Source organism: Gorilla gorilla, chromosome 6, assembly GCF_029281585.2.
Source record: "Gorilla gorilla gorilla isolate KB3781 chromosome 6, NHGRI_mGorGor1-v2.1_pri, whole genome shotgun sequence".
Lineage (NCBI taxonomy): Eukaryota > Metazoa > Chordata > Mammalia > Primates > Hominidae > Gorilla > Gorilla gorilla.
In genome coordinates, this window is record NC_073230.2 from 41,362,730 (window position 1) to 41,377,264 (window position 14,535).

Below are 14,535 nucleotides of genomic sequence, written 5' to 3' on the forward strand. Positions count from 1 at the left end.
TGGGAATTTTTGGTGAAAAAAATGCGCATGATTCTTAGCACAGAGCCTGAACACACAGAGAATGAGTTCAGTAAGTGTGAGCCAGTATTAGAAAATGTTTCTTGAATGAAGATGTGAATGGAATGAGCCCTGAACTTGAGTCACAGTGGTGACCCATACTGCATGTGGGGATGAGGCAGCCCAGGGGGTGAGGGAGTCCTGAAGGCATGGCTTTGCGTGTGCCACTTCTCTCCAGAGTCACTGGCTCAAGAACAAGTGTTTTTGTCTCTTGGCAAAATTGGGAAAGTGAATGGAGTGGTCTTGATTAACCTGTGTTTGAATTTACTCTGTAGCTGCTGGACTCAATTAAGGAAATGGAGGAATCAGGCTCTCACCAGCAATTCCCTGAGCTTTTAAATTTTTTTCTTGGAAGGCCTGGGATTCCAAAGACTACTCCACATTCACACCAATCAGACACCAGGGCAATGATCAGATATGGCAGTTCTGTACCAATGTGACCGTTGATAGAATATTTAAAAACTCCCAGTGTAATCAGAGGGGGAAAAAACCCACTAAACCTACAGCTAAGGTTTAGGTTTGTTCTATGTGTGTGTACAAAAAAAAAAAAAAATCCAGATGTGAATCTACAAATCATCTGGTTGGAATAATTTTTGTGCTGGACTGTAATTACAAGCTATTTATTATGAATCTTGGGATCCTGTTATGGATTTTGACTGGCTCCCAGGTTTCTAAGTCAGCAGAGTTCCTATATTTAAGCGAATGTGTGCCTTCCTATTTATCAGATCCCAGATTGTGTCATCACTTTGACTGCCCCGAGAGCTTTGAACTCTCTGTATCTGAAGATTCTTCCCTTCAGAGAGGAGATGCGCTTGGGAGTGGCCCTTGGCTAAGGCCGCAGCCAGGTTGCAGCCAGGTTTGCTGAATGCATAAAGCCATACAGTCCTGGTAACAGAAGCTCTGTTAATGAAGTTCTTTCACAATTCTCCTGGGGTGGGAGAGTCGGTATAAAATTTAGCTTGCAAGAACTACGCTTTTCAAAATGAAGTCACTGTCAACAATACCAAGCAGCATACATACCTGGTGGCTATCTGTGATGACTTTGGTGGGAGTTGGGAGAGATTATTAATTTGCAAAAAATATGTCTCTTTATTTTGAATGGTGACCATAACAATGTATGACCTTTGTAGTTTAAGAAAAAATTATAAAAATAAATCTAAGGGCTGTGCCTTATAGTTAGCCTTGATGCCACCATTGTCATGGAGAAAAGGGGGTGAGGGAAGGAGTTCTGGGGAGCATGGAGCCAGTATGCTTGGCTTCAGATTGTAGGTCTGCTATTCACAAAGGGACTGTGGACAGCTCCTTATCCCAGCTCAGCCCCAGTGGCCACAGAAATACTCTCCCCTGATGGCAGTGGTTCTCAACCCTAGCTGAACATTGGAATTACCTGGGAGCTTGAACAAATACCCATGCCTGATCCTTAGATTAACCAGATCTGAGCTTCAGGGGGTGGGAGACCGTGGCAGTCTTTGTTAAGAACTCCACAGGGGGTTGTAATGTGCAGGTAAGGATGAGGGCCACTGTCTCACAGGATTTTAAGAGTAAATGAGGTCAGTCCCTTGAGGGTACTTACCATATAACAGATGCAAAAAAAAAAAAAAGAGAGAGACAGAGAGAGAGAGAGAGAAGGAGAAAGAGAGAGAGAGAGAGACTGGATGACTCAGGTCACCCTCGCATCATAAGGACAACCAGTAAATGAAAAAACAAAACAGCAGCAGCAGCAGCCCCTGCAGGTGTGGGGTGCAGGTGGCTGTGGATCGATGCCCTTCCTCTGGGTGTCAGACAAGTCCTAGGACAGTTTCAGGAGAATATTCACCACATTCATTCCAGCGTTCCTTAACAGAAATGAGTGTCATTTTCTACATGTGCCATTCAGTGGACAAGTTTGAGCAACACCGGTCTTGGCTTATTGTTTCTGTGCCTCAGTTGGCCTTGCAAAAGCCATGAGTGCAGGGAAATAACAGGGCTGATATGGAAACAGCTGTGGGCAAGGCAAGGCCCAACCCTCCCCATAGAACTCACTCTCAGCTCACACACAAGCTCGCAGGCACATATGCACATGCACACCCACACACACACACCCACACACACACACACCTGCAGGCTCGCATGTGTCTCCTTGGTTCTGAGCAAGAAATGGTGAGATCTTCTTAGTCTCATGACATGGAGGCATACTGGGTACACTTGAGAATCTTCTCAAATTTGTTATCAGGGCTGAGTTTGGTTTTCTTCTTTATTAATACATATTCCAAGAGAGTTCTAGGTTCATTTCAAGGTGAGCAGAGCCGGCCAGTTGCTCCTCTCCAACCTGCCCCCAGATGAGGCACTGGTAGTGCTTGCTGTTATCCAGGGAAGGGCATAGGTGTGCACACATTTATGTCTTCATCTTGAGTTCCATCTCTCCCACTGGAAAGCTGGGTAATCTTGGAAAAGTCAGCTACCTTCTCTGAGCAGCAGTTTTCTTGTTTGCAAAATGGGGATAACGATACTGACCTCACAGAATTTTAGTGAGAATGAAAGCCACATCACCTAGCATGTTGTCGCCACTTGATAAATCTCACATTTTGTTGAATTTTTTGAGACAGTATTTTTGGTTCAGGTGCATACAATCCATATACAAACAGGCATATCCATCATGTTTGTATCTTCTTTAAGACATTTTAACAGCTAACCTTTCAGGAAAAAACCAAAGATGCAAATGTTCACCACACGTTCATTAGCATAAGTGCTAATATAACACAGCTGTCCCACAGCTAGAAAACACTGACGTCCATGTCTCTGCTTGGCATGTAGAATATTATTTTTTCTTTTACCAAGCCGATCCAATATTCAACTTTGTCATTATTTGAGTTGGAACTTTAGATTGCTGCATTTTAATGCACTCTACTATTAAGGATTGTTGGACAGCCATGTGAAAATATTTTTGTTCTCACGATGCAGTCCTGGCCCAGGTAGCCCAACAGGCAAAATATGGTTTACACAAATATTATCGTTTCTGTAGTGTGTACTAAAAAGAAACCTTAGAATCTGAAGGAGCGGGAGAGAACGTCTCCCTTGGCAATCGGTTATCTAGGTGAAGCTGGCTTTGTAAAGAAGGGACTTTTCATCTCCTCTCATCTGCCTCTGATCTCCAAAGTCCTGTGTTCCTGGATGGGTATTTCTGTTTCAGAGATAGCAAAATCCTATTTGCCCTCACAGCGTTTTCTTGCCAAGTGAAGGTCAGATAAGAGTGGGGCTCGGAAAACCTCTGTGGTGTGTTAGGATTTGGGGAATTCTGTTTGATGTCTATTTCAAATCTCTCGTGTCTCTTTTTGTCTAGAACAAGGAAGTGACATGTAAGAGAGAGAAGTGCCCCGTGCTGTCCCGAGACTGTGCCCTGGCCATCAAGCAGAGGGGAGCCTGTTGTGAACAGTGCAAAGGTGATTGATGTCTTGGCCGTCTTCTCTTCTGGCTGCTGCTTCAGGCATTTTTATTTCTCTTTCTCTCACCTTCCTTTTCACTCAGCTTTTGGCTGGGGTGCACATGGGTGGGGAGGAGAAGTAGGGTGTGTGTGTGTGTGTGTATGTGTGTGTTTGTGTGTATGTGTGTATCTGGGGCTGGAAGGCAGGGGGCTCTCCTGGAGGAGGGATGAAAGTATGTGAGCATCTTCATATTTGGTTTATTTTCTAAGGCAGGTTGTTAAAATGTCGTAGAGAAGAGTCAGCCACCATGCCTCTGCATATTTGTACACACACACGAGCATATTTTGTCAACAAGTTTCAACACTCAGTTTTTCCAGGCTCCACACTCACCCTGCCCACCTCTGCCAGAGAAGTCTTTAAGCCTGTATTTTATCATTTTCGTCCTCATTAAAATTTTCCTTTCCTTCCAAATTAGATCTAAGTCCCTCCGCCTGTCTTTGAAGCATCTCTATCATCTCCTTACTCCAGCCTCATTTTCCATCACCCTCCAGCCCCATGCTCCATCTGGAATGTGCTGTTCCTAGTCTCACCTCTCTCTTGGCCTTAGTGGGGGTCTTTTTTCCCAACCTGTCCAGGTGCTGCCTGTGCTCAAGGTGCTCAGCCCTCATCTGCCACATTCCCCTTTAGATTTCTATGGCCTCCAGAAGCCCACATGGATACCGCAGTGGTGTGATTTTCCCCCTCTGTGGTTTCATGTAGATCGTCAGCTCCCTGGGGATTTCACACCGTGTATATGTCAATAGTGCTTCACAGTGTGGAGCCACGCAGGAGGCAACATTAGCGCAGTGTTCAGGGTGTGGGCTCTGGAGTCACCCTGCCGAGTCAGAATCCAAGTTTACTGGGTGGCAGAGTGTTCCCCAAATTTCACAGCTACTTGGAAGCTCAGAATGTGACCTTGTTTGGAACTAGGCCCTTTGCAGATATAGTTAATTAAGATGAAGTCATGCTGAATTTGGGTGGCCCCAAATCCAGTGTGACTTGTGTCTTTATAAGAAGAGGAAGAGACAGAGACAGACAGAGACACACAAAGAGTGGCAGAAGCTGGAGTGATGCTGCCACCAGCCTAGGAGTGCCCAGGGCCGCCAGGATCTAGGAAAGGCAAGGGGTGATTCTTCCCAAGTGCCTTCAGAGGGAGCATGCCCTGCCGACACCTTGATCTTGGTCTTCTAGTCTCCAGAACTGTGAGACAATAAATGTCTATTGTCCTAAGCCTCAGGAAACTCATCCACCACATTTCCATGTGAGTAGGGGGAGACATGGACCCTTTCTTGATCTCATCACCTCATTTGTTGAGTGAGGACAGCAGGTTGGGCATGGTGGCTCATACCTGTAATCCCAGCACTTTGGGAGGCCAAGGTGGGCGGATTACTTTAGGTCAGGAGTTCAAGACCAGCCTGGCCAACATGATGAAACCCTGTCTCTACTAAAAATATAAAAATTAGCCAGGTGTGGTGGTGGGTGCCTGTATTCCCAGTACTGGGGAGGCTGAAGCAGGAGAATCACTTGAACCCAGGAGGCAGAGGTTGCAGTGAGCCAAGATTGCACCACTGCACTCCAGCCTGGGTGACGGAGAAAGACTCCATCTCAAAAAACAAACAAACAAGACAAAAAACGAGGACCATTGTGTTGGAGGGACCAACATGGAAAGATGCATTTACCATACTGCATGTCAACATCTCTCAGGTAATAGAAGTATTACTGGTGCCCTTTGCATGCTTGACAAGCTTTCGGTTTGCTTCTCCATGATTGGTCATGCAGAAGGGAGCTTTCTTATGCTGTAGTGTATAGCCTTCTTTCCTTCTTGACCTGCTAATTCCTTTATCACCACCCTTTCCTCCTCTTATCTTAATCTTTCAAGGGAAAGAGATACCCAAGACAAACACATTTCCTGAACATTCTTTTTGGGCTTAAGATGATAAGCCTCTTCTAACCAATCTGGACCCAAGAACAGGCCAGTGAGTGCAGTGTCCTGAGTTCTCTTTCTGATGGAAATCCCAATGCATTTGGGGGTAGGTCAAGAATCCTGCCCTGCTCTAAGGTGGACCTTCATGAGAGGGACTCCTGAATGGGTGATAGGGTTTAGCTTTGTGTCCCCACCCAAATCTCTTCTTGAATTGTAATCCCCATATGTCAAGGGAGAGACCAGGTGGAGGTAATTGGATCATGAGGGTGGTTTCCTCTATGCTCTTCTCGTGCTGTTCACAAGATCTGATGGTTTTATAAGGGGCTCTTCCCCCTTTGCTTGGCACTTCTCCTCCCTGCCACCTTGTGAAGAAGGTGCCTTGCTTCCCCTTCACCTTTTGCCATGATTGTAAGTTTCCTGAGGCCTCCCCAGCCATGCTGAGCTGTGACGCAATTAAACCTCTCTCCTTTATAAATTGCCCAGTCTTGGACAGTTCTATGTAGCAGTGTGAAAATGAACTAATACAGTGAGTCTGACTTTTCAGGGGCCCTGGGGTGGATGTTAATATGCACCCTTTGTTTTCTCTCTTTGTACCTCATAATACAGTGCTTGTCTCAAGGGTTTTAAGGGACACAGTCCTGTTGACTCTTAAATACTGGAGACTCCCAGTATTTTGGTGAGTTTTTTTTTTAGTTGGAATTGTAACTTATGCTCATAGGAGAAGCCTCAAAAAATAGTCTAAACTGTGGAAAAGCAGGAAAAAAATACAGTCTCACCATCCAGAAATAGCAATTGCTATCATTTGATATATTTATTTCTGTATTTTCCCATGTAAAAGTGTTTACAGGGTTGATATTTTGCTACCCATATTGCATTATTTATATTTTTTCCTACTTAACATTAGGGCATAACATCTCTGTTATTTGGACATATCGTCCTTAATAGATGCATAAGATTCTGTTGTAAGAGTGTCTCAACATTCATTTGGTTGTTTCTGACCACATTTTTGGGCAGTTAGGTTATACCTTGGTTTTTAGCTTTGAATGTGAGTAAAGGCAAGAAGCTAAAGCCAAAGAGCCTTGTGTAGTAAAGGAATAAGGACTGGAGGGAGACCCTTGGGAGGGCATTCCCTGAGCCCCTCAGATCTGAGTGTTCACCCAATCTGGGTTTGGCCTCCCAAGGAATCCCAGTAAACCTCTCTGTAACTCTTTTGCATTCTGCATTCATATAGGAGAAAACAACAACAACAAAACAACAACAGATCAGTGGGTAGCAGAAATTCTGAGACAGCAGTAGCAGCTGCATTTCTGATAAGTCCTCTAACAAGAGCCTGCATGCTCATGCTGAAGCTTTTGACTGTTCTTGCTCAATGAGAGTGATTTAGTGAGGAATCATAGTAATGCAGAAGTTTGCTGATAATAGTTTACTTTGGAACTAAATAATGTCTAGGCATGATTGTCTCAGGGTCAAAGAATTTATATATATTATATGTATTTATATATAATAGAATTTATATATATTATATTATATATATTTATATATAATAGAATTTATATATATTACATATTATATATTCATATATAATAGAATTTATATATGTAACATTATATATTTATATATAATATAATTTATATATTATATATTTATATATAATTTATATGTAATATATTTACATATAATTTATATATTATATATTTATATATAATACATTTACATATAATTTATATATTATATATTTATATATAATATAATTTATATATGTTCGAAATAGAAATATAATTTTAATATAAATATATATTTATATATATTTTTATATATGTAACATAATACACAATGGAGTCTCCTTAGCAAAGAAATGGAGCCTCATTTTTTCAGATCATTTAACACAGTGGTTCCCAACCTTATTGGCATCAGGGACCAGTTTCATGGAAGACCATTTTTCCATGGACAGGGATGGGGGGATGGTTTTGGGATGATTCAAATGTATTACATTTATTTCACACTTTGTTTCTATTATTATTACATTGTAATGTGTCATATATAACTCACCATAATGTAGAATCACTGAGAGCCCTTAGCTTGTTTTCCTGTGAGTAGATGGTCCCATCTAGGGTTGATGGGAGACAGTGACAGATATTCACGCGTTAGATTCTCATAAAGAGTGCACACTTAGATGACATGCATGTGCAGTTCACAATAGGGTTTGTGCTTCCATGAGAATCTAATGCTGCAGCTGATCTGACAGGAGGCGGAGCTCAGGCGGTGATGTGAGCGATGGGGATCAGCTGTAAATACAGATGAAGCTTCGCTCGTTTGCCCACCTCTCACCTCCTGATATGTGGCTCAGTTCCTTACAAGGTACAGACCAGTACAGGTCCGTGGCCCAGGCAGGGGTTGGGGACCCTTGACTTAACACATTGTAACAGGAGCACTGATAGACTGAATTCTCCTGTATTTTGAATGGTATCTGCATTCAGAGGTAATACCTTTTGCAGTTTTTAAAGCTGCTCACCAGGCTGTGTGGTCAGGCCTCTTGTGGAGGTGCACACAGCGTGTACCTAACATAGTGTAGTGGGTGCCAGGCGGAATGGGTGCAGGGCATGGCTCTATCAGCAAGCATATGGGAAGGTGAAATCTAGTATTATTCGTGGATGACCAATAGTGAAAGCTTACTAGATGCTTCAGGTTACCCTTGAATATTGTTTCCTGTTTGTTTGTTCTTCCTTTTCCCTGAGGGAATGTGTATAAACGGTGTTTCTCAAAATGTAACGGATCACAGAAGCAGCAGTTAGAATGCAGATTCCTGGGGCTTGCCCAATATAATAGTAGTCAGCAAGATGATCATCCTCTTCATCAAAACAGCAGCAGGTAGTACTCCTGGTGGTACTTTCTTGGAGCCAGGCACTGAATCCTCACAAGGTCAGCCCCATTTTACAGATGGAAAAATGGTGACACTGAGAGCCTTAGTGACTTTCCCAATATCGCACAGCTAGTAAGTGACAGAGATGGGAGACAGACCCAGGTGTTCTCACCATTAGGCTTGCAGGCCTGCTGTATCAGCAGCACCCAGCCTGGGCCCCTGACTGTATATTTTTAAGTCTCCACTGAGACCCTTATGCAGACAGGCTTGAGGACCACAGCTATCAGACAGACAACGGAAAGGAAGAGAGAGGGTCGGCCTCCCTGATGGAGAAATGAGAACCACATCCCACAGCTTTTAGAGGCTGATAGTCATTACCTATCCTGGTCAATATACTTGAGAAAAATCAAGCATGAGACCATGTAGGCGTGAGAAATCTCTTTACCTTTTGTAGTGGGAGGCCATGTTTTCTCTCTGACCCTTTGCTGTCTTCCTATTTTGAAAATCACTAGAATGATTAAAAAAGAAATAAAGGAAAACAGCAGATAATGACCAAGAAAACATCACTCTGATGTTGAAGTGCTGGGGAATGCTTATTGGAAGTCTATTCCGGTTATTCGATTGTGTAAGTAAATGGGAGTGGGGGGACCTGAACCCCAAGAACTGGCCTCACTTCCTCCCATGATTTGTTGAAACTTTCTTTTCTTTTTCCCTTCTGACTTCTCTCTCTTTCTCCTTTCCTTCCTTGGCACAATTATGTTTAATTTTAAATTTAATTAAACACCACATTAATATATTATTGTACTAAAAAAGTTAAACAAGAAAGGAGAAAGAAGTTCTTTTTGAGCCTGTGAAACCCACTCTGCTCAGAAATAACAACTGTTACCAATTTATTGTGTGTTTTCCAGACCTTTTTCAGTTTATTCCATGTATATATAATTTTGTCTGTGTACTTTTATTTTTACATAAATGGAAAGAAATGGTCTTTTGCAGTTTGCTTTGGCCAAACTGCCCCCCCACCCCACAATATCAAAAAACAAAAAACCTAAAAATCAACAACAATGTGACTTAGGAATTTTCCCCGGCCAGTTCATGCTTTTTCAACTCTTGTATGGATTCCATAGTATAGATATAGAGTAATTCATTTAACACCTCCCTATTGATAGCCGTTTAGATTTTCAGTTTTTGCAAGCTGCAGGGAACCAGCTTGTCATTCCTGTCAGGCCCATGTGTGTCTGTTTCTCAAGGACAGAGACCTAGAAATCACAGTGTTGGGAGAAAAGGTGTGCATGTGTCAAACTATGATGGACATTTTTACTAAATGGCTCCAAAAAAGACAAGGCTATTTTCTTTCCCTCTTCCCTGAGAGTTTTTAAGCCCTTTCTCCGTAAAAGATGATAGGGAAAGCTGGTGTCACACGTGGCAAAATTTAGACCTGTTTGGATAGCTTTGCCTTCCCTCATTTCCATTCCATCTAACGGATTCCCCCACTTCACACTGCAACATTCACACTCCTGACCCAGTTCTCTCCTGCTCTGGATTTCCCCATATTACCAGGGATATGTTCCTCCCCCTTTTGGTGGTTTGGTGAGAAGTGGTATCAAGCTCCATTTAAAGAGCCTAACTGAGTGCCATCAATTGCTGTTGTGTTTTCTACAATAAAGTGTAGAAAGCACTGACAGTTGTCAACAAGTTAACACTTAAATGGTAGTGTTTTTACAGAATTTGGTCCAGTATTGCAAAACTTCAGTGACAGAAGGGACTAAATTTAGAATATAGGCTAGATGAAGAATGTGGGAATGTTTTACTGGCCTGTTATTTTTAAGAATGATTTTTTCTTCTATTTTTATTTATTTTTTAATTAATTATCATTATTATTATTATTATTGAGACGGGTCTCGCTCTGTCGCCCAGGCTGGAGTGCAGTAGTATGATCTCGGCTCACTGCAACCTCCGCCTCCTGCATCCAAGTGATTCTCATGCCTCAGCCTCCCAAGTAGCTGGGATTACAGGTGTGTGCCACAGTGCCCGGCAATTTTTTTGTATTTTTAGTAGAGATGAGGTTTTGCTGTGTTGGCCAGGCTCATTTCCAACTCCTGGCCTCAAGTGATCCACCTGCGTTGGCCTCCCAAAGTGCTGGGATTACAGGCATGAGCCACAGTGCCCAGCCTAAGAGTGATTTTCTCAATGGGAAATATTATGGTTATCATAATCATAAAACATATTCTGCGTTAGAAACCTTTGAAATAGCTCAGAAATTATTAATTTTTTTGTTTGTTTTGAAACTTCTAATACAAGGAAAGTATGAGAGAAGAAGGCATGTTATCATCTCATTTTTTTCTTGGTTAGTCTCTTAAGAAATTTGAGTTATTTAAAATTCCTCATATTCTATAGTTGAGTTTCTATTTGTCGTTTATTCTATTTGTACTTATCTATGTGAGCTACTTCTATAATTAATGTGCATAGTTTATTTATAATTATGTGGAATGTCATTTGATTCCTTTAAATAATTACAGAAGTTTATATATATTGTAAATTGGTCTTTACTACTATGCTCATTCTTTATGGGTCTTCATGGGTCATTCCTATTCTTTAAGGCCAGGATGCTGATCAGAATACAGCTCCTCAGAGATAACATTGTTCCTGCAGGCAAACATAATTTTATGATGGAGTCTCGCTCTGTCACCCAGCCTGGAGTGCAGTGGCACGATCTTGGCTCACTGCAAGCTCCACCTCCTGGGTTCACACCATTCTCCTGCCTCAGCCTCCTGAGTAGCAGGGACTACAGGCGCCTGCCAACACGCCCGGCTAATTTTTTGTATTTTTAGTAGAGACAGGGTTTCACCGTGTTAGCCAGGATCGTCTCGATCTCCTGACCTCATGATCCGCCCACCTTGGCCTCCCAAAGTGCTGGGATTACAGGCCTGAGCCACCGCGCCTGGAGTTTTTTTTTTTTTTTTTTTGAGACGGAGTCCCACTCTGTCACCCAGGCTGTAGTGCAGCGGTGCAATCTTGGCTCACTGCAACCTTCGACTCCTGGATTCAAGTGATTCTCTTGCCTCAGCCTCCTAAGCAGCTGGAATTACAGGTGCCTGCCATCAGGCAGACTAATTTTTTTGTATTTTTAGTAGAGACGGGGTTTCGCCATGTTGGCCAGGCTGGTCTTGAACTCCTGATCTCAGGTGATCCACCCGCCTCGGCCTCCCAGAGTGCTGGGATTACAGCTGTAAGCCACCGTCCCTGGCCAGTGTTACTGCTTTTATCTACCAAGAGCTCTCATCCTGAGGCTCATGAAAGCTGTGGCATCCATCTGTCTGTCCATGTAGTATTGAAGCACTGCGGATTGTGAGGTGTGATTATCTGGTTGATTTTAAGACCTTTACCTCCATCTGTTATCTTCATGGAAGTACCAGAAGGCCTTATGTTCCCTATTGCTGGATACCAAGTTATTTGGTTTATGCTCACCACTAAGTCTTCACAACAGTGAGGTAATTTCTGTCTTATTTTATATATGAGGAAAATGAGGGCCTGGAGAAGTTCAGTCATTCATCTGCCAAGATGTTAGTGACCCAGGATCAAGCAGAGGGTGACCATGTCCTCAAGGAGCTTGCTTCATTAAGGGGACACAGAGAAGTACCATCTGGTTGGGAAGTTCTCTGGGGAAGGCATGCCTGAGTGCAGGGGGAAGGTGTTTTAGTCCATTCCCACATTGCTATAAGGAAATACCCAAGACTGGGTAACTTATAAAGAAAAGAGGTTTAGTTGATTCAACATGGCTAGGGAGGCCTCAGGAAAAGTACAATCATGGCAGAAAGCACCTCTTCACAGGGCAGTAGGAGAGAAAATGAGAGCCAGCAGGGGAAATGCCAGACACTTATAAAACCATCAGATCTCGTGAGAACTCACTATCATGAGAACAGCATGGGGGAAACTGCCCCCATGATTCAATTACTTCCCACTGGGTCCTTCCCATGACATGTGAGGATTATGGGCATTACAATTCAAGATAAGATTTGGGTAGGAACACAGCCAAACCGTATCAGAAGGGAAGGAGGTTAGCTAGCAGGCAAGGAATCAGGGATGTGCCTGGGAAGGCTTTCCAGAAGAGCAATGCGTTTTTATGAACAAGTAAAAGGTAATCACATTCAAAAAGGGCTGCTCTGCACAAGGCTCCTGGGTGAAGGTTCTGGCACACACAAAGGCATGACATAGGTCTTAGTCATTGCCTGCCACTCAAAATCACCTGGGGAACTTGTTAAGGTACCAGTTTCTAGGCTTCCTTGAATTAAACAAATCTGATTTAAAACAAATCTGTAATAAGTTTTTGTTTGTTTGTTGATTGTTTGAGGAGGAGTAGAGGGGTCACACAAAAAGATAACAGAATCCTATCATGACTTTTACTTATTTTCCTCCGAAAAAGATGCTGATATTGAAAAGGCAATGGTAGGATAGTACATCTGCTTAAGGACAGAAATATGAAAACTCATAGTTCAAACGTATTCTTAGAAAGGCTTTGTGTGTGCATGCATTTGTGTCCCTGTTTTCTTTAATTGCATTGCTCATATGTTCCATTCGTTTATTGATTTAACAATTATTTGTGAATCCATGGGCCAGGTATTTATAGAATAGTGCTGCTTACCAAATTGTCCTTAGCTTTTATGAAGCCAGAATATTCTTTAAAACAGAAAAGTAAGTAAATTATAACCAATTTCTCTAAGGCAAATATTTCAGTGTGCTTTTGAGATTATTTTTATGCTAATAATAATTATACATTTTTATCCAAATAGCCTAACAACTGGGCAGAAGATTAATCTAATTTGAAAAAACTCAATATTGTTTGATGAAAACAAATGAGATCATCGGGAGTCAAACAGATGGTTTTGGCAGCTTTTCTGTATTTACTTGGACTGAAAATCACCCTTTAATGTAGGGTTCTTTCATGAACAATAATGTGTTTGTTATCTGAATATATGTTTGCTATTAGTAGATCATAAATGAATAAGGTGTGTTTCAGACATTTATAGGTCAAGTTCCATCTTCTTTCCTCATATAGAGCGTGAAATATTAATTGTCCACAAGAGTTTGATGAAGGATTGAAAAAAAAGTCTTTCATTTGTTAAGTGGGGTTTATTTTCCATAACCTTTTCTTGTCTTTGATTTTTCTGTGTTTTGTCTTGTTTTTCTATGGGTTATGATCCCATGGGTTGCATTTTTTAATAGTTTAACTTTTATATTTGATTTTTAAAATCTATGATGTCTCATGAAAAGAAAAAGGCAAAATATAAATATCTGCACATCAATTTCCAAAATGAGGTCAACTGCCCTACGTTCTGATAAATAAGAATTAAAGAGCAAAACATGCATTGTGAAATTTAAGAGAATTGAGCTCATGTCTGTAGACCAATTACTGACCAATGTAAAGGGGGACTATGAATAATGGTAATAGATTAAGCATTATTAATTATAGGTTGCCTTTTGTATAGTACAAGATTATGAATAAGGGACCTTTTCTCAGTGCTGCTTCGAGAATGACCTGGAAGATGATCATGGCTTTCAGAATACTGCTATGTGGTTGTTTTGGAGGGAGCCAGCTACTTACCATATATAGAAACAAACATTTAAAAAAACTCTTATATGAAAATAATGACACTTTCTGTGTTGACAGAGTGAATTGTTTTATTGTTGAAATGTTTTAAGATGGAAAGATTGAGTTAGCCATGTGCCAGTCTGGTTGCTTACTTTTAACCAAACTTAGTTTGGCAATCATAACCATGCATTGTCTGCTTCCCAAACAAAAGCGTGGTTCTTTCCTCAACCTCTGCTTTCCTTTCTTTTAGACATGGCCAAATTCTCTGGTAGTTATTATATCTAATCAACCTGGATGCTATTTGCCCCAGGTTTTGCCTCCCAAATAAGAAATGAGTTGCCTTCCCCTAAAAGGTCTGCTAATCATGTAAACTACACTGTGAAAGAGTTTTAGAGAATACTTTGGAAGAGAAGACAATCCTCCAACCTTAGGCTTTCAGAGATAGAGTTGTGTTCAGCCCTGAGGTGGTGGTGATTACTCTTCTGATTTAGCAGATGGGAAAACTTATGTGATGAGAGAGATTGTACAATTGCTCAGAGGCAGAGGGGGTCTTCTGACTCCCACTGTCCCATTCTTGCTTGGCATATAATGTGGTTTGTCTCTGTGTCCCCACCCAAATCTCATGTTGAATTATGGTCTTCAGTGTTGGAGGAGGCACCTGGTGGGA

The 14,535-nt window shown here is 41.8% G+C and overlaps 1 protein-coding gene across 3 annotated transcripts in view; it reads left to right on the forward strand.

Moving 5' to 3' along the window:
• Positions 1 to 14,535, forward strand: part of BMPER (BMP binding endothelial regulator) — a 249,926-nt gene that overhangs the window by 29,398 nt on the left and 205,993 nt on the right. For all 3 annotated transcript variants that reach the window (XM_055347544.2, XM_055347545.2, XM_063708108.1), the window contains exon 3: positions 3,377 to 3,476. In XM_055347544.2, coding sequence (XP_055203519.1) covers positions 3,377 to 3,476 — 100 coding nt within the window. The remainder of the gene's footprint in view (positions 1 to 3,376; positions 3,477 to 14,535) is intronic.